General features: G+C 38.2%; 1 protein-coding gene and 1 long non-coding RNA gene across 2 annotated transcripts; one reads left to right on the top strand and one right to left on the bottom strand.

The window, feature by feature from the left end:
• Positions 1–11,399: 11,399 nt before the first annotated feature.
• On the bottom strand, positions 11,400–21,995 carry LOC129456973 (uncharacterized). The gene is made up of 3 exons (XR_008649021.1): positions 21,939–21,995; positions 21,760–21,814; positions 11,400–11,463 (listed from the first exon to the last, which is right to left on the bottom strand). It is a non-coding gene; the product is annotated as an uncharacterized LOC129456973 (long non-coding RNA).
• Positions 20,126–23,470, top strand: LOC117383951 (kelch-like protein 38). Its single transcript, XM_033981201.2, has 5 exons — positions 20,126–20,274; positions 20,610–21,824; positions 21,895–22,036; positions 22,140–22,245; positions 22,627–23,470. The coding sequence occupies exons 2-5, from the start codon at positions 20,611–20,613 to the stop codon at positions 22,914–22,916; spliced, it is 1,752 nt and encodes a 583-aa protein (XP_033837092.1). The 5' UTR covers positions 20,126–20,274; position 20,610; the 3' UTR covers positions 22,917–23,470.
• Positions 23,471–25,406: the final 1,936 nt, after the last annotated feature.

Genomic DNA, 25,406 nt, shown 5'->3' with positions numbered 1-25,406 from the left:
GTTCCACAGTATGACTTTGCATTCCTACTGTGAGTGCGGTCACCTCTCCACAGACCTGACCTGTAACTTGTCATGATGGATTGTCTGGCTTAGATGGACAGATTTGATGTCATACTGTGGAGCATTCTAGGGATACAAAATAATATCTCCATGGAGACTAGGTTACAGGTCTTCTACCAGAAAAGTACCATAAACCACCTTTAAAATAACAATACAGTAACAGTAGAAGAACAAAAGCAACATGATCAATAGACTACGCCCACTTACACTGTTACATTATTATTTTATTTATCTCTTTTATACATTTTTATTTATTAGTGATCAAAACCCTGCACCTGTTCAAGTGTGTCTCACAGTATTTCTTGGACAGACAAGAAAAGGGCAAATGTCAAGATCATGTCAGGGGAAGTTACAAGTCCTTGTAAAACCTGCTCTATAAAAAAGTGTTGATTTGATGGCTTCATGGAGCGAGAGTGGGACTTCTCAGACAGGTGATGAGAGGTACTTTTGAGGAAGAATCAGGTCCTATTCTATTTGAAGTATTCATTGGACTGGAGTCTGTGTGACTATAGAAGACCCCAGACAATAGAGAGTTGCCTTCACAATGGCTCAAGTAAAGTAACCCTGTTTTCCTGGGCAATAATGCATAAATGAATTTGAAAGTATGAAAGGAAAGAGTTGTGACATATAAGCCACAGTAGCTCAGATCACAGACATTGGCGCTGGGGAGAGAGCAGGACTTGGTGAGGATTGGCTGCCCTCGAGCGGCCTGACCTGTTTGTCGGTTCAATTATTTATGGTGTGCTGATTCAAAAGCGATCATCATTTATCTTCGTCCGAGTCATCCCAGGATTTCCTCTTCTTCATCTGCACTCGCACCGACAAGGGCTGGCAGTGAATGGTAAAATCAGAGTTCAAATAGGGTAGTACAAATGACGGAAGATCAATTTTTAAGTAGACTTTTAAGAAATACATGCTGGCATCTTGTATGAAAGCAACTCTGACTGCAGACCAATTCTACCTGTGAGTAGAAAATTAAGTTACCTGAACCTGAACCATGTATTTGTTAGTGAAATAGACATAATAGTGGGTATGAAATCACAATTGCACTGTTTGATGTATTGGGCAAGATAGTAAAAGAAAACATTTTGTCCGCCTTGGTTAATGTATAGGTTTAAGGAAGTCAGTTAAATAAAGGTCAAATTGTGATGGTTAGATAGCTGGATATGGCTATGATCCAACAAATGAGCTGTGGGTGTCAAATATCCAATAAAAAAAACGATTGCATGTGTCTGTATTTGACAGGCGGTCATAATGGTGTCTATGTGTATCAGTAGGATTTTATAATTAGAGGGAATGTATTATCTGAAATCAACTTTTATAAACCATGTTACAATGGTGTTTCTTCAAATGTTTCCTAAAAGTTGTATTTCAATTGATTCACGCATGGTTGTGTAATCCTGTATATTGAATTTGAGGCATGTGTGCACAGAAAATGTCACATTTTTATATAGCACTTTTGCATCTTCAAGTGGTGATGTGAGTTAAGTGTCTTGCCCAAGGACACAACAACAGTATTCATTTGTGGGAGCTGGAATCACACCATCAACCTGTACCGTGATTTGAGCCGCCAACCTTCAGATCAGTGGACAAACACTTACCCACCAAGCTACTGTTAATAAAACCTTTTAGACTCATAGTTAAACATGTACATGCAAACATCTAAATGAAGATCCACTGTGCTACTACAGTGACATGCCAAGTTCAGGCAAAATGTAATGCTATCTACAAAACGGATCTTGTTTTACACACGACTACTCAATAACACAAATGACTACATAAATTATGGGCTGAACTGTCAGTGGTTTGGTGTGGAACTGCTGTACCTGGAGCTAGAGTCCATTCTCCAGAGATTCTCCTTTTGTGCAATTAGTGAAGGCAGAGTCTCCCCTTCCAGCGCTCTTTCAAACCTCTTCCTCCGCATTGCACAGAATCAAATTGGACCTTATCAACATTCAGGCTCTCCTTTACTTTTAATTTCATCCATGCATGTATCTTGGTGAAAAGAATGTAAAAAATTGCAAGTCATTTTTGTTCCTGTTTTTCGACGATAATATGGTCTACCACATTTCAATGTTCTCCTTCATAGATGACTGTCATTTTCTGGTAGCAGTTATGCAAGTGTTTACAAATGTAGTAGTTCCAAAATATTAGTCTGATCTGTGTTTAATGACATAAACTGTTCATGCCAAACAATATTAAAAATGTGCAAAGTGTGTGACATTTAGAAACATTATATTATATTGGTTGAATTCTGTCTAGCTGATGGTTCTTTTACTATGGACCCTACCTGGGCAACACAGGGATTACACAAATTATAGAAACTACAGAAACTGAGCCATTGTGATCATTTTTTATTCGTTTGCAATGGAAAGAGTTATTATACAGCAAATAGTACCTTATTTTTTGGCTAAATCAAAGCTATCACATCACAATTAAAGTAAAAGTAAAGTAAAATAAATATAAAAAAGTGAAATTATAAGTTGTCACACTCCAATTACACAATTATTGCTGCCTGAGAAAGTCAATTAAGGATGTCCATACCTCTTCAAGTTCTTGTGTTTTACCTTTAATGAGATACATAGGTCAGTTTTTCCAGTGTAACACACAATGTTATTTCTCTTACCCAGCATTATTCAGAGGAAATTTTAGTCTCTTTCCAAGACGAAGCAACCATCATAAGCTACTGTGATCCTTTAACTGACAATGTACCTAACTTTTAACTATGACCTGTAAGAATATCATTGTTTATATCCGCAGACCTTGGCTTGGCCTCCTTGGTGCTCTTGAGGTCTCCTGTTTGAGTGTTTTCTGTGACTATGAATAAACCATGCATGTTTGCCTTGTATCCGCCATGTTTTTGATTGTGAGCGGTGAAGCTGAATGTGGAAAAAGGTCTGTCTGCTGTAGAGAAAAGGTTATGTACTGTGTGACATTTTGTGCCGTACGATCGTGTATGTGTAATAAAGTTGCTATTATTTCCCTGCTGTGCCCAAGAAAAAAATTGTGACTGGAAGCATTTATAAAAGTCAGGGGTATTTACTTTATGGCAAACACCCAATAGAAATATCTGTACCGTATCTCCTGCTGATAGAAATCCCATCATGTTATAAACGCAAGTGTGCTCAGTGGCAATGTGGACATCCAGCCGACTTAATCAAAAGAATGTAAATGACGGTAATAGACTGACAACTACTCAGTGCCTTCATCTTAGCTTGAGCATGTTATTTTTGTATATATAGAACGTAGTGGGTGGTGGAATAGCCGTGGTATGGCCCTGCAGGCAGTATAATGTGTTAGCGCTTGGGTATAATGGAGGGAAAGCCAATTTGGACTCACAGAGCAGCTTGTCTGATATTGCTACAGCACTGACTGGACAAGGAGAGGAATTCCCAGAGTGCCAAAAAGTCAGAATAAAATGTAAATGCAGACAATAATGTAAATGCAGCGATAAGAAATTACCTAACAGGATTAAAAAAGCATATGGAAAGTATATGAATAAAGCATGGAATTGTAAAGTGACTTTGAGTGTCTGGCAATGCACTATATAAGACTCATGCATTATTATTATTATAACTAAAAGAAAAGTTCAACAGTATTAAATAAAATAGCATAAAATAGTTATTATGGTAAAATTATAAAACAAGTTGGGGCAAAAAGAGCTGATATGTTAAGGTGCTAACAACAAACCACAACTGCATTAAATTCCCTGGTGAATTTTAAACTGAGCCTTTATCATGTCATGTTGAAAAATGGACAATGAAATGATGAAAATATGATTCAGATTTCAGATTTACATTTTGTACTTCTGTAGCAATTGTAGTAACATTTCTATAATGAATGACCAAACTCCAAAATGAATCTAATTGTATTTTGCTAAAACAAGCCCCACGCAGACTGTTCCTCATGACTAAATATGTGTTGTGGATTTTAACCAGAGCCGCAAAGCAAACATTTGTCACAAGCCCACGTCTTCACAGGGTAATTGCAGTATCCCAGAGATGGATCAGTCTCCCATGTGTAGCACAGTTTATTGCCTTATAATTGTGAGACTAATTATGAAGATGTATTACAAATCACAGTGCACTTGTGTGTCTACTTGTGTGTCTACTTGTGTGTCTACTTGCGTGTCTACTTGCGTGTCTACTTGCGTGTCTACTTGTGTGTCTACTTGTGTGTCTACTTGCGTGTCTACTTGTGTGTCTACTTGTGTGTCTACTGGCGCACACGTATCAGTCAGAAATGGCAGAGTGCATGATTAAAATCTCTACAGAGCTGTAATGACTACTCGGCTGCCATCCTCAACACGCTGTTTGTGAGATTTATTGGCAGCAGATTTCATTATTAACCAAATGCGAGGACAACAAAGAAGCAATTAAGATGTGTTCACATTTTCTCACCAAGCTCATATGACTTTCTAAGGAAGGAGTTGCTCTCAGTAATCAGTATAGCGCAAATGTTCAGTCTGATGAGACGCTAAAGTGAGCTATTGACCTGGTCCTAAATAGTTTTACACCCTGTGGTGACAAGTTAATTCATTACTGTTTGTGAAGGAATATCTGTTTAAAAGGTAAAATGCCAGAGGGACAGTGTAGTGTGACCTTTTGCACTCTGGTTTAGTTCATAGTGTTTTTTAGTACAATGTCTGTGCTTTTCATTTTCAGTTTTGACTAATTACTGTACATAGTCTTGTTATCTTCAACTATGTTCTGTATAGTTGTGATAACTTTTTCAAACATTATTATATTTTTCTCTAAATATCCTGCTGTTTGTGTTCAAGTCAAACTACACATAATATTTATATCACCAAACAACCAAATAAATAAAATATATAGTTTGTGTAGTTTCTTTGCCTTGTAAGTTTAGAATTTCTGTATTTTTATAAAGTATTGGAAGTGTGTATTCTGGAGCACTGGAATTATTTTCTTAAAAAACACTTTCAAATTTCAAATGAATTGTTCAAATTAACTAACTAGCAAAAGCACCCATGAGACCAAATGAAACTCCAACACAATTACAGCGGACTACTTCACCAAGAGATGTTATGCACTTGTCACACAGAGCACAGTGATGCATGGGGCAGCTACGGCAAAGAATAAGACCCTGAATAATTGCAACAAGGTCCCAGCATGTAGCATCAATCAGCATACACGAAACGCAGTCAGTTATTACAACCCCAACATAGAGAGTGTTATTGTAATGTCCTAGGGCGACAGATTATATAGGATCTTTGTTGGCTGTGGCAGGACAAAGAAGGTCCCATTTGTGCGCTCAGACCTTCGGCGCAGGTCTCAGAGGATGTCCAGGGACAATGGTGGGATACTGTACACAAGGGCGAGGTGTGGCCCCTAACACAGCAGGGATCTATAGCTTTATGTGTTTGTTCACAGAATGATGTGACTCAAGTACACACTGAACGTCAACATCTTAGAAGTTTGGTCCAGTGGTACTGCCCTGCTGAGCGCTGGAAAACTATCAAAACAGAACAACTTGTGTAGTGTTTAGTCAACACATATCTGGTTGCAGTAGTGGACTATTTACCCTTTCTATTCAGTAAAGTAAATCTTTTGCTCTCTACAAAAGTAATAGTGGCCCATGGCTGAATGTCTATATTCAATTCAATTTCATTTATATAGCACATTTAAAGACAACTTCAGCAGCCCAAAATGCTTCACATAAAAAGTCAACAAAAACAAATATACAGATAATACGATACAGAGGCAAAGAAGAAAAAAACAATAAAACACCAATAAAACACCGGGATATCCTGAATTAAATGCCAGAGAAGAAGTGGGTTTTCAATCTAGTCTTAAACTGTGTTAAAGACTGAGGCGGTTCCATAGTTTGGATGCAGAAAAGTCTCTGTCACCTCCGGTTGTGTGCCTGGATTTGGGTACAGCCAGCAGGAGCTGGTCAACTAATCTAAGGGCTCTGGGTGGAGTATAGGGCTGTAGTAACCCCCTCAAAGAACCTGGCCCACAGAGGGCAAACATTTAAACACAACCAATAACATTTTGACTTACACCTGATCTGAAATACGGCCAGTGCAGGTGGCACAGGTGTGATGTGCTCTCGTCTCCTGTTTTTTGTCAGCAGACGAGCTACAGCTTTCTGGACATTCTGTGAGCACTACAGAGAGCCCTGTCCAAACCCAAATGCAAAGAATTACACTAATCCAGACGCAATGTTACAAACGTGTGGATTGCTTTTTCAAAATCTGCCTGTGGAAGGTGGGGCTTTACTTTAGCAAGAAGCCTCAACTGAAAGAAGCTGGACTTTATGACAGAGATAATGTGCTTGTCGAGAGTCCACAACCACACCACAACCACACTGTCATACACCATAATCTCAGTTTTATTTTTTATTCAGGAAGTTTGTGCTCACTCTACACATCCCCAACAGTCTTGCTGAACTTTGATTATGGTCTGGCTGTCACTGGCGGTCACTGCCTTCTGTAAAACACTGAAATGCAACACTGTGCTTTTTAAAAACATCACCCAGGGAAAGCATGTACAGAAGAGTGTTGACCCTAATGTAGAACCCTGGTGCACACCATACTCTAAGGGAGACACAGAGGAGAAGAATTGTCCTAGGTTCACAGAAAAACTCTTTTCTGACAGATAGGATCGAAACCAACAGAGTGCTGTACCCTTCAAGCCCACATGTGTCTCCAGGCAGGACAGAACGATGCTGTAATCCACCGTGTCAAAGGCAGCTGATAAGACTAAAAACAACTGTGGTTTTCCCAGAGTCAAAGCCATTACAAACTTTTAAAAGAGCTGCTTCCATGCTTCCATATTGTGTTGGGATTTAATACCAGATTGGAATTTTCCAGCAATTTTATTAAGGTTAAGGTAAACCTAAAGGTAGTCATATGCAATCTTCTTTTAAATGTTAGACAAAAAGGGCTACTATATGGTCTACTTGTTGTGATAGAGCTCAAGATCATTCTAAAGCTATTAAGAAAAGGCTAATTTCTGTCCAATGAATGTTACTGTTTTATGGTAGTTCAAACTAGTATTGAAACTAGATGCTCAAATGAGTATATAGTTTCAATACTAGTTTTAGTATTGAATAATATCTGATTTTCGATACTTTTGACAACCCTAGAGTGCAGTGAGTGTTATTTTGTAGAGCCACTGACCAGGCTTGGAACTGACTCAAAAAGTATATTAGTGTTAGTATTGTTATTACTGCAGAGAGACTACATACACTACACATACGCAGATTTAAGATGGAATTACTTTTTATTATCTCCAAGGGTAAATTCTTTGCATTACATTCCAGCATTGTTGACCAGCAGAAAGAATGGAGAAATTGGAGAAATATGCTACTACAAAAGTAAACATTTAGATTTTTTGTTTTGGGTAAGTTGCAGCCCGTGGTTGTGAAAGATCTTGTAATACAAAGTATGTCTGTAGTAATTTGCATATTGATTTAGCCTGTTTAATGCTGACTGCCCTGTCTGATGCAATCGCCTCATTTATCCTTTACCTTGGGATCAACATAAAGTGTATACTGACCCTGCATAACACTGATGATATTTTAGTATACTGAGCCAAAAGCCATCCTTTGATCAGTATATTGATATGACAAAATATGAAACTGTCAGTATATTCAGTTAATATCTCACACTGTTTGTACCTGGACCGTCCCCACAGACCTGAAGAATCCACTCTGCAGCTCACTTGCAAAACTCGCTCTCATTTAACTCTGAAGTTCATCAAAGAGCGTTCGGCCCCTTTAGCTAAGTCACTCTCTTGATCTGTAGCAATGAAGGCTGTCCTGATAAGCAGTTAACTCTTTCATGATAAAGACTGCATTAGCGCTTTGGGGGACGAGGCGGGAGGAGACGATAACTGCATGTTCCTAAACAACAAGTAGACTTATCTCACTGTAGCTTCCTGTCCAGGATGTCCCATTTGGCACAGGCAGTGCTGGGAACATGAAACAGCAGTAGACGGGAGATAGCTTATATCAAGTTCCAAATGTTTTAGGGTGTATAAATAGAATTATAATTATACATTGGAATTCTACTAAGTATGCATTTTTAAAGGTGCACTATGCAGCATTTCACGTGGCATTAACATATCTATCTCCATAGAGACAAGCAGGTAGACATTCCCAGCAAAGTAATAACATATCTATGAAGACAAGCATGTGGCGGACCGTCCACCGGAAAAAGTTACATAGTGCATCTTTAACTGTGTAGTATTATTATGTAAAAATACAAGTTACAAAAAAAAAGGCAGTGTCCAGTTCACCATAATCCAATTTCCTACAGCTCTTGAGAAAATGATCAGCTTGCAGAGTTTATATTAAGTTTGTGTACCCAGACACCAACTGGGGTTATCTGGAGCAAATCACTACAGTATTGCATAGGGAGTCGTAGTGGGTTTGTCTCCATCTCTTTGTTTACAAGACTGAATGCAGCAATTTCCTTTTTATAAAACAAGCCCCACCTGTGTCACCCCTATATCACTTATACATATGCCATATAGAGCCAGCACTCCCAAAAGCGTGCATCCTACTATCCTGCTGGTTGAGTATCACACAAAAGGGGAAAATATTGTAATGTGTCTTTGGCATTTTCAGCATGACTTGAAGATAAATAATTCAGGGGTAACGTGGCAAAGGTGAGCATGTTTGAACCAGTGGGCAAACATCTGTGTCTGTTCTCATCATAGCTGTGTCCTGTGATCAACACTCCAGCCGCCTCTCATTGACTTTTAATACATGTAAATGTGTGATCATTAGGGATCTCTGCACCCATGCAGGGGTTAGGGGGGTCAGGCTCGTATGAGAGAAGGACCCAAACTCATTCATTACAGATAGATAACATGTGCTTGTAGTAGTCAGATACATTTACAATGAAAGGTGTAAAATAAAGTATGATTTTGGATATAATTTTTTTTATATATTTTTTTTATTTTTCTAAAACCATGAACTATTTTAAGTAGTTTTTAAAATATGATTTGAAAATGTGAACATAACTATAAATGTGTTTCTTGTGCCTAATTTGGATACATTTTAGTTGTACATGCACACGTTTTTCTGTTAATTGGCGCCCTCATTAGTGGCGTACTTGGATCTGACTATTTTGACAGAAAAATATAAATTATCATCCAACTTTATCTCTAGTGGAGTGAATTTCCACAAAACACTGTTATTTTACTTGGCCCATTGTTAGAATTTACTACTACAAATAGTTTGAGGACACAGCAGGGCGGGCTTAATACAAAGGTTTACAGCCCAAGGCCAAGTGAGAGGCCGTTTCACTGCGCGTCTCTCCGACCTCTTTTGAATGACTTCTTCATAGTACTTTTCCAAAGTTAGGTATAACTTTTTACATTTAATTAAGGTTAAAGTTCATATCAAATTGCTTTGTTTTGTTGTTGAATTATCCATATTGTGCTGTGTCTCTATGTAATGACAAATATCAGGTCAGGATTGGTTGAGGAGTTGAGTTTTAATATTTATTTTTCAAGCTTTATGAAACATATTTGAGGGTGGCCTCCGGCATCTCTCAGCCCCAGGGCCTACTGATACTTTAAAATGGCCCTGGATAACATCATTCTTCTTTGAGTGTGTAGGCTACTCTATTACTTTCAATATACAGAGGCCTCACACTGGTATGATCATTATAGGCTTCTCCTTGTGTCCATAGGGGGTCACGCCTGGTGAATTTAAAACCCCACCTCATTCATTACAGATACCCCTGCTCCATGAGGCGTCCAGCGCTGTTAGAGTGAAGTAATGGTCCTAATCCCAGTGCAGCCTTTTGTTCTCATCCCACTGAGCCAGATACTGAAGACGATTTAATCCCCTGTTGGCATCATATGTTTGTGCTAGCCCCAGCTGCCACCTCCCCTACAGCGTCTCCTCGCCCGAATAATTTGTGGCCCTGCATGTGTCACCATTGGTGTCACCGTGGCCTTGTCTCGCCTAATAACTGTGCTTTACTAATTTTCTCTCCGGTTTCCTCCTTTTGCCCCGGCTGATGATGAAACTCCCGATTGGCACAGAGGCAGCGTTTGTTCTCTCTCTCGTATTAAAAGTCCACATCCTTCCCCACTCCACGCATCACAGAGCAACCCTCTTCCCAGCTGATGTTGATGGCTATGCAGTGGAGGGGAGGGGGTGAAAATAAATTCTAGCATGGAGGGCAGTTTGGCCAGAGCAGCTGAGAGCACACAGACTGAGTAGTTGAATAATGGCACATTAAAGATCCTCAAGTTCAATTAAGAGTGCTTAACAAAGAACCAGTGTGAGGCCTGGCCCTGACAGACTTATTTTAATGAGAGGAAAGGAGAGTGGGTGTGGGCAATGATTAGCGCTGTTTTCTTTCCTTTGGAGTGTGCGGCTCAATGAAGAGTGCAGCTGATTTCGTACACAGTGGTGTGGCTCTCCCAAACTAATGCCACCCGCCCAGCCTTTAGACACACGCAGAGGAGACATGTTGTAAATTAAAAATGGTTTTCAAGGTCAAGTTGTTATCTCTTTGCAATTCTTACTTTGTTCTGGCCCCACTCACACTTTTTTTTAAACTAGGCAACCACTTTTTATCATTTAATTGTCAAACATGATTAAAACCCATCCAGTTTCCTCCCCTGTACTAAGTATTCTGTTTACCTTTGTCTTTTGTAAGTAAAATCACAAATGGCCTTGGTAACAAAGGTAAGAAGGTAACTAATTCAGAGACATTCAACATTAGCACTGAGAAAACTAGTAAAACTGTATATTGTAACAATATAATTATTAAATATTGGATATAGATAGCTCCTAAACATCTCCAACTAAGGCCAAGAACAAGTAGCACAGTTAAAGTGTCATTCATTACAATACACTCTCCACATTAGTGACAAGTATGGTGAAATGATAAATATCTTGGGTGACAGGAGTCTGTTCTGTCTATGATGCCTAAATGGTGTAAAAAAATTTACATATTTATATATATATATATATATATATATATATATATATATATATATATATATATATATATATATATATATATATATATATATATATATATTTTTTTTTTTTTTTTTTCATTTATCATTATTAAAACCATGACAAATTGACAGATGAAGAGAAGATAACTAAATAACACTAAATGGAATTGTTTTGTTATTGCCAGGGGAAACAGGAGGACAATATTAAAATGGAATTAAGAGAAGGAATTGAAAGTGGAGAAAATGTAAGACTGCAGCATTAACAGTGCCATTGTTGTTGATTTGAGGCCGACCCTGTTCTTAACTTCCTCTGGTGAAATCTCATTGATGTGACGTGCATTACCATCTCAGCTCTGGGCCTCCAGGTTTACTGCTCTGCTACTCTCCGCCATCACAGCATCCTCCTAACACGCACATTGCTGCTCTGTTTGCTCTGTCATCCCTTTTCCTGGACACACACAGACAAACAAGAAAAGCAAAGTCACCAAGAGTTTTCCAACAGTCAGTCCTTCACAAAGGATTTCAGTGCAGTTTCAATGCTGTGAGTTGAAGCAATGGGATTATCTCTGGTGGAGTTTGGAAATATATAAGGTCAAGGCCAGCATTCAGCCACCACGTACCCACAGTGTTTAAAAAATGGTCACTATGTAAAACAATATGTTGGAACAGAAATGAAAGTAACAGTTATATTTTGATAGTGAGAAGGTCAATTTGACACAATCATCAAAGGAAAGGGTTACAGGAGTTTGCTTATATCATGAGAAGAAGAATAAAGTTGAAACTCAACAAGTTCATTGGTAAATGCTGAAAACATCTAATTATTGTAATACTAACATTATAAATTGATTTCCCAAATTCTCAATCTACATTTTAAATGCACTGTGTTGTTTTACCTAGCTTTCACTGGCTGTCACATCAGTGAATAATGTAAGACGTGTTTTAAAAATGAAAGGAGTCTACCTTCATACATACTGATTTGACAAATGTTTTGCTTCTTTGTGCTCTTAAATGATGCAATCTTTCCATTTATCCAGGCTTTGGACTGGCATAAAAAGTCAATTTATAAATATGTGTCTTATCCAGACACATTAAGCTTAACTCTAATAGAAATGTGAAACTTGTTTATTTAAAAGGATTAGGGGAATTTGTTGATTTAAAAACCATGGCATTTTTTTGCAGCAAAAACAGCAGTTAAAAACAGAAGGAGTTTTTGAGATAGTGAAGAGGAGCAGAGAAAGCATTAGCACAGACAGTATCTGAGGACGCTGGTGGACTAAGAATGAGACAATGTGACAGAAGGAAATTGACACGGTAAAGTGGACACTGCTGGAGCACTCTTCACTCCACAGAGGATCTGAGCTCCTGGAGGAAAGTCACCAAACCATGGACTGAGGATTTCAAACCTGTTTTGTGACACTAACAAATTTTACCATTTAGACAAGAACAAAACATTTTGGGCTCTATAGCATGTGTCATTATAAAAAAAATAAAGCTGCAAAGACACTCTATAGCACACTCCTTGTAGCAGAGGTTGTTCCCAACCTCTGAAGAAAAGAGAACATTGTGTTTAAGGCGAAAATGTAATATTTGCAAAACAACAGTGTTTTTGGCTCCTCCTAAACTCCTGAGTGGGAGGTATCTTGTGGCCTTGACATGATTCAGACCTCACAGCCACATACAGACACAGACTGAAAAACCCAGCATGAAAACAAAACCTGAAATGTTTGTCCCAAATGTAGCGTGCATTTATGGGCTTGTTGCAGATTTGGCAGTGTGCTATTGTTCCACATGCTATTGACTCCTGAATGAAGGCATTATACACAGTAGAGTTCACACAAAGTTTGCACTGGAGATTATTGAGAAACAGAGAGCGGTACAGCACAAGGTTATGAGCTAATTCCTCAATGACTGGGAGATCGCTAAATGCTTTTGCTGCCATGCAAAACATTATGCACAAAAGGTACTGTGTTTTACGACAATATTACTCATCAGATCAACAAAGAAATCACTATATGTGATTCAGGGGTTTCAGACAAACAATTTCTTCCTAATTTGAAGGGCTTTGTGAGGACCCAGTGAGGACCTTTCCCCATTCAAAAGAGATAACATTTTGATTTGAATTGCTTAATTGCTATGACCACAAAGGACGTACTTGGCAGTGACAACCATTCAAGTTCTTGTACACTGCTTAGGCAGCACCATGTACAATTTCTAGTGGTGGACATGCCACCCGTAGGTCTCCCTGAAGAGACTTGAATTTGAACTTCAGAACAAGTTTCTGTGGAAAAATCCAGGCAAAGCAATAACATCTCCATGGAGACAAGCAGATGATCTGCCACCACCAGGGTAAGTAAGAAATCAGGTCTGTGGAGATCATGGATCGGTGGAGATCCATACCCATTGACATTAAAGATGCATTATTCCCCATCTCCAAAAACATTCAAACAGATATTGCTACTCTCCATGGCCTTGAGTGCATCTCTTTATTAGGGGCAAAAGGTGATGTGCACTTGATAACTCCAACCCAGACTGGGCCTACATGGTTCATCTAGACCACAGGTATCAAACTCAAGGCCCACGGGCCAAATGTGGCCCTCCACAGGATAAATTAAAAGGTATGATGGTCTTAAAATGTAATTTTATCAGGAGATACGCAGTTACACAGTTATATTTTTACATCTTGGCAAATGCATATACAATATCTGTAAGTTGAATGAGTAATAAATACAGAAACAGTTAATTAACAAGTTAAAAAAGTAGTTAGAGTTATTTTATATCTGGCCCTTTGAGGGCAGCCATTTTGCTGATGTGGCACTCGGTGAAAATGTGTTTGACACCCCTGATCTAGATCATGAACAGGGGAACAAATGAGAAGATAGAACAGAACATAGACATACATTTTCATTAATGATAGTTGGCTGAATGGAGAAATAGAACACATAAAAAACAGAACGAAAGTTTGTTAAAGTAAGTGAATTTTAACAACTTTTACAATACGTAAAATCTATTTAAACAACTTAGTGTTAGTGTGTGCTGTGCCATTTATATTCATGTGATGTCTTGCACACCAGCTTTTATTCTTTTATTTAATCAGCCCTTTTGATTAACTTTGGCTTTGCAAAAATGTAATCACAGTTGTTTACTCTGAATTTTTAGGGAAATATTAAACGAAAAGATAAAAGATTATGTGTATGCATTTTAATGACTATTTGACTTGTGACTGTGGTGGAGAATATAACAGTAATTTCTGCTGGTGCTGCACTGGAGCCTGTGTGAGAGTGGTCTATATTCAACTGAAGGGACTCCACAGACACACCGAGCTGTAGGCTGCAGTTATGTGGCTCTATAATCTGACTGATTGTTTTTAATAATGCTCTTCCCCTCAATATGTTTCTTCATATTCAACAAGAGAGTTTCTACTGGACTGGTGTTTAATACAAACATTTTTAAAAGTACAAATTATGGACAATATTTGGGCCATAAGTAAGCATTTTAACATAACATACCTCAACTGTTTAGGTCATGTAAGTATCAACTGAACTGATTTCCATCACCAGTCTATTAAAGTTAAGGTACACTTTATTGTCTCTATAACGATGTGTTTGTCCTCTGCATTGACCCATTGTATACTGCATATAGAAAATCCTTGATTTACTTTTTTTTTTTTTTTTATACAAAAACAAAAAACAGAAGAATGGAGCTGGCAATTATAGATCAACAAAGCCAACACATCCAGTGAAGCCAAACTTCTGCTGGGACATACAAAGATAATTAGGGCGTCTATCAAATCTGACAAAACCCGCAACTACCAATGATTTTGCCGATCTGCCATTTTTTCTCATTTATTTAATTGCAACTGCCTTGTTTGGTGTGAATTTTACCACTGTAACCAAAGGTCATTAAGAGAAATATTGTGAACAAGCAAAGGTTTGCTCCATTACATAACTGTTCACCAACTGTAAACCTCTTACTCCTTGTACTTAGCTTTCTGCAGTTAGATGCGATTACAAACGTAGTACAAATAAATTGATTATAAGCGTAATGTGTACTTAAACTGAAAAGTGTGCATAAACATAAACTAAAGGTAACTGGATATCTGTTTTAACTTAAGTCTGCATTTTCTGTTCTCTCATATTTTATCATCAGCAGAGGGGATTTGAGGCAACATTAAATGAAGTCTGACCTACACTACTCAGTGAGGAAAAAAAAAAAAATATATATATATAAAACATAAAGTCAGAAAAATAACCTGAAAAAGTTCCATTATGGAGTGATGTGAGCAGCCTAAAAGATATAAACCATCTGAACAAGTAGGAGGCATGAAAAAACATTTGTAGCTTTTCTCCTACCTGATAAGACCTCAATGTTACTGAAGGCACAAGCACAGGATGGTACTGTTGTAACACAATATCACAATCTTGGACAAGGTCAGTAAACACATCATCCCAAAGCTGCATTATCAGTCATGAGGAGTGCAATCAGTGTTGGTAAATGAGAAAGGCAGGGAGGAGTGGAGGAGGACAGGCCAGGCTGTTCTGCTGTCTGCAAGAGTGAGGAAGAAGAGTGGTGCAACTAGTTTACAACATGTGATAAAAAATGTGGACAGAAAGAGCAGATAAGGACTGCAAAAAGAGAGGGGAAAGAAATAGACAGAAAGCACATTACTTGTCCAAAAGCTGGTGGTTGAATCCTAGCTTTAACACGTGCATGCTGCCAGTGTGTCCTTCAGCAAGACACGGTATATGCCTCTCCTCCAGGGTCTGTGTACACTGGTGTATGAATGAGAATGTGTTTGTGAGAGCAAATGCGGGATAACAAATAAAAAATAGCCCATGGCTACAGTTGAACATGTTTAAATGCATACCTCATGTACATTAACATGCAGTGTCCAGACCAAACAAATAATAATAACCTGGTGCACAAATAGCCATTGTCAATAAGTTATCATGCCTAAAGCTCTTAGTTACAGGAGTATGCGTCATTCCTGGAACCCGAAGAGTATAACATAAACAAACACAAGAGACAATTGCACTTGCCACTGCAAAAAGACATTGCCTATTTACTTTTCATTATTAAGATAATTATTAACTTTTAACAATGCAATTAGCATGTATGCACTGAATGGTCTGAGAGAGCGCTTGTTTACTCACCTGTGGGTCTCTTGTTCAAGTGACATACACGTACTGTTGTTAACTTAAAAATGTTATGCATTAGCTGTGGGCCCTTAACATTGTTCACTAAACTAGCAGTAAATCTTTATAAATATATTTTTTAACAAAGCAAACACACTGTAAAAGGGCCCATATAGTCTGAACAATTAAAAATGTTTTAATGTGTATAAACAGCATACTCATTAATCTATTGTCACTGATTTAAAGTACATGTAGTTGGCAACCCTTTTAACCTCCTGTGTCACTGTTCACCCCACTGAAGTATATTTATTAACCTCATGTACATATATGCGGTTGTCTTTACAGCTGTTCATAATATAGTACAGGAGAGAAGAAAAACTAATTCCATTTCTCAAAATCCTAAATCTCATGTTTCTAGTTTTTCTGTCTTACATGTTTTGGACGCACTGCCTTCTGCCTATCTCAACATCAACACCACTATCTAAGTATTTTTCTGTTCGTTTTTAGCTTTATTTTATCAGCAGTCTTCTCTCTCTCTTGGTTGCTCCCTTGAGTCATTTCAGGACTGCCCTTGCTGCTGGTCCTTGGGTATACCTGGGTGCCTGGACGCCTTAAAGATGTCGGTTTCTTCCTGTTGCAAGCTGAATATCAATTTCAACAGCTTTCTCCACAAAATCTAGCACATACGCAATGCTGTCGAATGTATGTGAGCCACTACAATGACCACTATATAGAGAAGCGGGACCTTGGGAGAGCATCAGGGAAGGCCATACAGTAAGCACAGTAACACAATAAGCAAACATAAAGTATTTTCTGTCTTCACTGCCACATTTCTATTATGATACAAAGCTGTATTATTCCTTAACAAATAACATGTAGTCTTGCATGTGTTGGTTACGTCAGAGGAATTTTAAGTAGCTAACTGTAAGCCTGCTAAGACCACGCAAGCATGTGTGCAAGAAAAAGAGCCTTCATGGAAATACACCATTACCTTCCCATCACTAAAGCAGGTCTGGTTTTGGTCTCAAAAGAATTCCCCTCAAAACCTCTCCCTCTCTCTCTCCCTCTCTCTCCAGTCTCTTTCTCTCTTGCTCGCTCTTTCTCTCCTCTATTGTGTGAATGTCTCTCCATCAAAGCTAGATTAGACTCACTATGTTACTCATCATGGATTTCTTTAGACCTGGGAGATATGCCCCATGGCACACAGACAACTCCTGAGGTTACAATTCTCACTGAATGTCTAAATGTCCTGTTGAACTTTAACATCAAAGGAATACATATTCATTCATTATATCTCTTTCCTCTCTTTTTAATTCATGATACAATATAACATGAAAGAATAAAGTTCCTCTATTTTACTTGTTTTTTTTGGGTTTTTTTTAAACATTTTTAGATGTTGGGAGGAATTGCAAACACAAAATTCCGAGAATCATCAAGGGTTTTGTAACTGCTATACAAAAATATCTTAGTTTTTTGTATAAATCAAACAAAAAAATTAAGAAAATAATAAGAGTTCAAGTATATATGGGCTCACTATTGTATTTTAAGTCTATTTGTATTCAAAGTTATGCATCTATCTATAAGACCTCCTAATAAGTTCTTGACCCAGGCCACTCTGATATTTGAATACAGTTGCCCTGACACCTAGTGGATACAATTGTGATATTCATGACTAATTCATAAAATCAAAAAGCAAGTTTTCACAATAGAACAGAATTATAAATATATTCTAATTACTTGTTTAGATAATTTTAAATGTTTTTTTTTTTAAAGACAAAGATTGATATCCACAAATAGCTCATAGTTTAGTTCATCCTGAGTATTACTGCCAAGTCAATAGAAAAGTAAATCTCCAATTTGTTCCGATTTTTATCCAACATATTGAATTTACGTAATCTCGTTCATTGATCAAAGGACTCGGCATCTAAATACTAACCACACACATTCAATAGGACATGGTCATACCATACATCCCCATATAAGATCAAGTCAGGTTCAGGTATGTATTTTAATGTAAGAAAGTCCCATAAAGAGTGACTCGCGCACTCCCACAAATGCTAAATAGTAATATTTCTACCATCCACACATGCAAAAGTTCAGGCCACATACCTTCCCATCCACAGAAAAGACAAGTGGTTTGAATGTGGTTTTAGAGCAGCTGATCTCTGTAATCTTCATCTTATTGCTCTTTTACTCTGGCCTAATACACTGAGATGGAGCTGCTCAGGGCTAAACAAAGCCAGCCTATGGTCTCCATCCTCTTCCAATTTGATTTTAATAAAGTCACCCTCATTGTACAAACACAGATGGAAAGGACTCATTATCTAGGTTTGAACAAAGGATGAAAAGCTCTCGACCTCCTCCTAACAATCATTGTGTTTTGTTTTCTCTCTCAGATGCATCCAACTTTCTTAAATTATTACTCTATTCACAAACCTTAATACAAAGTTTGTGTGTCAGATAAAATAACAACAAAATATCTCCAGGTACATGAAGTCAACCACAAAATACAAAACAAACATTCAAAGCAAAATGAACCTTAAATTGCTAACAACAACCTGCTTTCCCAAAAATGAAAGCGTTGTCTTCTTCAGTGTAATGCGAATGAGAGGGAAAATAGTTTGTTTATATGAAAAGTAAACACAGAGGGAGGCGATGGGAGGCTACAGTGTTACTGCCGCTTGGTAACACAAGTCTGAGACTTAACCTTTAAAAATAGAAAAAAATAAAAAAAGTTGCTTGAGGGAGACAACTTCCACAAATGCTTTGTCAAGATAAAAAATTTAGATAGTAGACATTGTGCTCCTCCTGCTCCGGTCAAGTCAAGCAATTTTATGTCAAAGTATTTACCATTCTCTAAGTCTAAACAAGCCTGTCAGAAGGTGCAGAGAGGTTGAATAGAGTTTTAATTTTCTTTCTTTCTTTCTTTTTTACAAGACTTTCTTTCATGATTTACAACTTATGCCAGTTTGGTGTCCGCAAAGCAAATTATCAACCTCAAGAATGCAATGATTTGTGTATATGTGTGTATATATATTATGTTTTAAAAATAAACATAAATGTAGCTCATATACGAAATTCTACATACACTGTACCAAGGCAGCTAGTTTATTCACTATGAACCACTAGATGGTGCCATTTATTTTTTCATGCATAAGTTAATCAGGATAGGATAATAACAGCATTTGTGTGTAGTGTCCCAAGTTTCCAAAGTTCATGACAAAGTAAAATAACTGAGCTTATGTGACTGCACCTGGTAAAGCAAACTCCATATGGTAGTCTATAAAGGAAAACAACGGAGGTATTTGCTGTGTTTGTTGTCATGGGCTCCCACACCAAACTGCGCTCTTGTGGCCAGGAAAGCATAAGAGTATTTCAAGTATTTATCAAACTCTGTCATCAAGTCTAGACAACAAGAAAAACATGCCATTGCTCTATCCAGTAACACTGGGTTATTTGAATGCTTTCTGGCTTTGACACTTAAATTGAATTTTTTTTTACACCAGATCGTCCACAGATTATTCTAAGATACATTATGAATATATATCTATGGTGCTATGCCTTTTTCAAAGAAAGACGTCTGAAGCTAGTAAATTTTCAAGGAATAGACCATGACCCCAATGACATTCCAGTTTATGTTCCATCTTCAGAAACCAAATACTTAGGACCGTGATGTTGCACCAGGCAATAAACAGAGCAGTTGACCAACTACTGGGACTTTATCGGTACAATCATGAGGTAAAATCTGAGATGGCAATGATGAGTCAATAGTAATAGAGACATCGCAGCAGGACGGAGCAGTGTTGAAAATAAGTGTAGATGAGGTGATGCAGTCTGATGGATATGGGGGAAATATTTTGGCTAGTCACATGAAAGTCTACAGCCGTGTTGCCAAAGAGCAGGTCTATTTTTAGTGGTGGAATGTACACAGGGCCTCGTGGTGTAGAACCATAACAACAAACTGCAATGCACGCTACAAAGAGACGGCCCATCCAAAACGCTCAGTGACCTAGCTTCTGCACGAGAGCGACGAGCAAGAGAGGAAAAATGTCAAGACGTCAGGTTTACTGCTGAGGTCTTTCACTGAATACAAAGAGGAACAAAGATTAAAGCTGAAAGAGAAACAGGTAAGTGACAGGTAGCATGAGTCAGAAAACTGGCTGAACCTGAACATAGCTATTTTAATGCTTTATATTTCTTACTTACGATGTAATGTAGTATACTACTCAATCTTGATATTTTTGAAAAAAAATCTTAAGTTATTTAAATAATTTTTAATTGGTTTACATAGAAGCCAAAACATTCTAATTGGACAGTGAGTGTATTGAGGCCATTGGTATTCTCCCATTTTATGTAGTTGACAGTCTAATATTGTTAGAGGTTGCTAAATGTATCATATTTTTTTTTGTTTTGATTTGTCTACTCAGCCCATGAAAGTGACTCGATTTATTTTCTCCTTCAGCATGGACCTTGAGCCAGTGGAGCTGTTTCACTTCAGAGACATTGAGCAGTCGTGCAGTCTGCTGCTACAGCTGAACACACTGAGACAGGAGAACATTCTCACTGATGTGTGGCTCTGCTCAGACCAGACTGAGATCCCCTGTCACAAAAATGTCCTGGCCTCCAGCAGCCCCTATTTCAGAGCTATGTTCTGCAACAACTTTATGGAGAGACAGCAGTCCAAAATTGTACTAAAGAGCATCAACCCAGGCATTCTGAATATTATTATAGACTATGTTTACACTGGAGTAGTAAGCATCCACATGAACAATGTGTTGCCCCTGATGCAGACCGCAGCCATGCTTCAATATGGACGACTTTTTGAGGCCTGTTCCACTTTTCTTCAGATGCAGTTGAGTCCAGACAACTGCCTGAGCATGATCCGTCTGTCTGAAATCCTGCACTGTGAGAGTTTACGGGTCAAAGCGAAGGAAATGGCCATGAAGAGTTTCTCCGATGTGTCAGCCTCAGAGGAGCTGTGTGAGCTGTCTCTGCCTGAGCTGATGCGTTACCTGGAGGAGGATGACCTATGTGCGGAGGAGGAGCAGGTGTTTGAGACCCTCGTGGCCTGGATCCACCATGACCCTCTGTCTCGCAAGGGTGCCATAAGTGATCTGTTTAAAAAGGTGCGTCTGCGCTACATCCACCCCACCTACCTCTTCCAGTTCATCGCCAGTGACCCCCTAATCCAGTCATCCACTCTCTGCACTGAACTCATTGAGTCTGTGAGACGACTTATGTTCTCTGTAAGCACCAAATACATACACGACACAGAGTTCAACAAACTGTGGGTGGCTCAGCGGCGCTACACCTGCCAGGACAGACTGGTGGTTGTAGGGGGCAGGAAGAACAATGAGCAGACATCTAGAGAGGCTTTGCTGTTTGAGGAGCAGACAGAGAGCTGGCAAAGGCTGGCCAAGCTGCCTATCCGCCTTTACAAGGCCTCATATGTGGCTCTACACAGTGTGCTGTATGTGATCGGAGGCCTCACAACTAATGCAAAGTACAGCCAGGTCACCTCTACTGTGTACACCCTTTCTCTCAAAACCAACCAGTGGAGACTCGCTGAACCCATGTTACAGCCACGATTTGCTCATCAGACCCTCTCCTACCTACACTTTATCTTTGTCCTGGGGGGGCTCGGGTCAGACAGGCGAGTGACAGCATCTGTGGAAAGGTAAGAAAAAAGCACAAATTTTTAACAATGCCTAATATTTTCAATCCTCAATACCTCAATCTATAAATAGATTCAACAGTATGTTCAATCAGTGGGAATCCATGGCCCCAATACCTGAAGCTGTGCTGCACCCGGCTGTAGCTGCCACGAACCAGAGGATCTACATGTTTGGAGGAGAGGATGCCATGCAGAACCCAGTCAGACTGATCCAGGTGAGTGTGTGTGGACCATTTGTGCCTTCATCCATCTTTATTTTTGTTCCCATTTCCTCACTCCATCGATCACACTTCACCAAAGCTCATCTCTATTCTGCAGGTCTATCACATTGCCCGGAACATGTGGTCAAAGATGGAGAACAGGACAGTGAAGAATGTATCTGCACCTGCTGCAGTTATAGATGACAAAATATACATAATTGGAGGTATATTATTATTTCACTCCAAACTAAAATGTACTGGAAAATAATTTGCAAAATGTGATTATATGGATTTTAATATTTGGTATATGTGTCTGATTTTCAGTTGATGGTAATGAAACTAAGTCTGTTTCTATACTTTTATTGGTTCATCAATGTTTAGCAATCTGCCAGTGACAGTGTCCGTCCCAAACAGTTAGCGGTCATAAGAGGTTAGCTAAGAAGAAGCGCATAAAGTACTGAATTCACACATATTATATGAATAGCTATGAGTTAGATGGCAAATTTTTCAGCAACCACAGAAATAAAAAAAATATAGAGAGATGAACATGCAAAACGAGTGTTACATGAGTATTACATCAAAATCTGTGTTACAATGTTTTCCAGGTTATACCAGGAGAATGATCGCCTATGATACCAAGTCCAATCGTTTTATTAAATGTGCCAACCTGAAGGAGAGGAGGATGCACCACTCAGTCTCAGTACTCAACAATAAACTGTATGTCACTGGGGGGCGCTATATCAATAGTCATGATGTCATTCAAGATTCAGACGCATTTGAATCCTATGATCCAAAAACAGATACTTGGACTTCCAAAAGCTCTCTGCCACACAAACTGTTTGACCACGGCTCTCTCACACTAACTAGTGTCCAACAAACCTGGGATAAATCCTAATGTAGCCTGTGTAAAATGTGTATAAACAGCACAATATTTTAAGCTCACCCCATGTCTGGACTCATGGTGAATAATAATTTTCAGCCAAATCAATATGCTAAATTGAACTTAATGATGTAAGTGTATTTCGCTTCGTTGGCTGTGTTTTGTGTTGCCCCTAACCACTTGAAAGCCCCTTCTTAACCTGTCTGACTTCACAATAGCTGTTGGTGCTATTTTTAGGGCAGTCTAAATCACTAGATTTGACTTGTCAAATTTAAATCCTGGGGTCGCACATTGTTTGGTGCAAGTACAAAGCTGCTTGCAGCTGTTTAGACCACAGACATTTATTATGAAATTGAAATTAGGTCAAGAGCTTATTATTAATGATCTGAATGAGAAATGCAATTCATTTTTTTAATAATATATTTTAAAATTAATTCTAATTTGTTGTTATTATGTTATTTTGTGACTTGAAATGTTTTTGTACTATGATAATATTTTGTACAGTTTTCCTTTGTGAGATTTGAAATATTTTTTATGTAAATAATAAAATTTGATCCACTCACATGTGCTATCATTCCTGTGGGTGAGTGTGTTGCTTGGTCAGTTGACACCAAGTGCAATCCGAGCACTTTGCCTTGTCTGCACTGAGGCAGCATGTCCAGACAGGTTCCTAGAGCCAAAAAAATAAAACTCATTAGAAAATAGAGCAATAATATTTATTGCAATCTCCTCTTTGTACAAAAGTGGTAACATAAAGGTAAATCTATGTCAACATCCTTCTCTGAAAGTTTAAGAAAAAACACAAAACCAACAAGAACAATGCAACATTGTCCTTAACAAACTTATTTGGTATGTTCACATTTTCTTTTGATGGATCATCAATCACCATAATGCGAGCGGGTGGAGGGTTATACAAAGAGCCTTTCCATCAACTACTCACAACAGTCAAAACAAAAAAAGAAAAAAATGATGAAGGTTATTCACATTGTAATATTCTCTGCATTGTACATTTCTGATCTAAACTGTTCTTTAAAGCCAGAAGCATGGCCTACCAATGCTAAAAAAATTTATTTAATACGATCAATGAGCATGAACACGATGAACACATGATACGACCACATGGAACAACATGAGGTGCCTTTCTTTGAATTCAGAAGTCACTGGGTCATGAGTTAGCGAATAGAGTGGAAGGGACAGAGGGAGGAGTGAGCTGGAAAAACTATAGGTGATCTGACGTTATTTTGAGAAACAAACAAGAAGCAAATGGAGCACCACGTGAGGCTGGGTCCGTTGCTGCGCAGGCTGTCAGTTGTTAGAGACACTTCTAGAGAGACCTAGGAACTGAGAATGTGAACCAGTGATGAAATCGTGTAGGAGGAGCAGCAACAGGTGTGGGTTTGTACATGTGTGTTTATGATTGAGTTTTCAGAGAACATACAGAGCAGCTGTCTTTGTAAATCACAACATCACAACAAAAACATGGAGAAGGTAAAGAGAGACAAAGGACTGAAACTCTGTTGATGCTGCAAGTATCTGGTATATGTTTAAATATATGCTGGAGATGGGTTTGGGCTGGTTAGGTTACAGAAAACACCTTTTCGCTAAATTTACCTCTAAGCAGTGAGTCAGATGTTCTTTTTTAAAACTTTTAACTGGGTGACCCAGCACTTGTTGGGACTTTTCCAGTATTAGTATGATCCTAATTAAACCAAGGGGGCATATTATATTTCCTGTGTCCCTATATAATTTTCAATTCACACACTATAAGAAATAATGTAAGTTCCTCATTTGATGCTACTTAATAGCTTTTACATAATTCAAAGGATACTATTTCTACAATCCAGGCACTATTATTTATTGTTGACAAACAGTATTATATAAATTTACAGAGTGACCTTTCACATATATTTTTGTGACGCATCAAAACACTGATGCACCTGTTACAACAGCTTTTCGCAATAGTCTCATCTCAAAATAGCTGAAGGGTTACTACATTCGGCTCACGTCACAATTTCAAACTGTTAAAATGGCCTTGAAAAAATAGTTGTATCTGAAGAGATTTGTACGGTGTCAAATTAGTATTAATAATTACTGACTAGCGTTAATATCTGTTATAGCAGGTTGATAGCTGGGCTTCCTCAAGAAAGGAGGGCCACAGATACACAGATGATTATTGGACAACTCAGGGATTACACAGACATAGATGTTTACTGTGTAATATTCTGGTCATACAAGCACAGTAGAACTTCAGAGAAATGATAGAGCCCAAACTACAGCAGTTAAATCTGCATCTGCAATCTCGTGAAGTGAAAAAACTAAATGCATATAATCATAGCTCATAGTCATTCAAGTAAATGCAATGTAATTGTAATGTTTAAGCAGTTTGATTATATGGTGACATTAAGGCCAGTCACAATTCTACATTAATCGTTCAATAAATGACACAAAATAATATTTTTAGATTCAATATTTGGAGAACTAATGAAGAACTTCTTACTCTGAGCT

This window comes from Periophthalmus magnuspinnatus, chromosome 16, assembly GCF_009829125.3.
Source record: "Periophthalmus magnuspinnatus isolate fPerMag1 chromosome 16, fPerMag1.2.pri, whole genome shotgun sequence".
Taxonomy (NCBI): Eukaryota; Metazoa; Chordata; class Actinopteri; order Gobiiformes; family Gobiidae; genus Periophthalmus; species Periophthalmus magnuspinnatus.
This window is presented reverse-complemented; position numbering and strand designations above follow the sequence as displayed.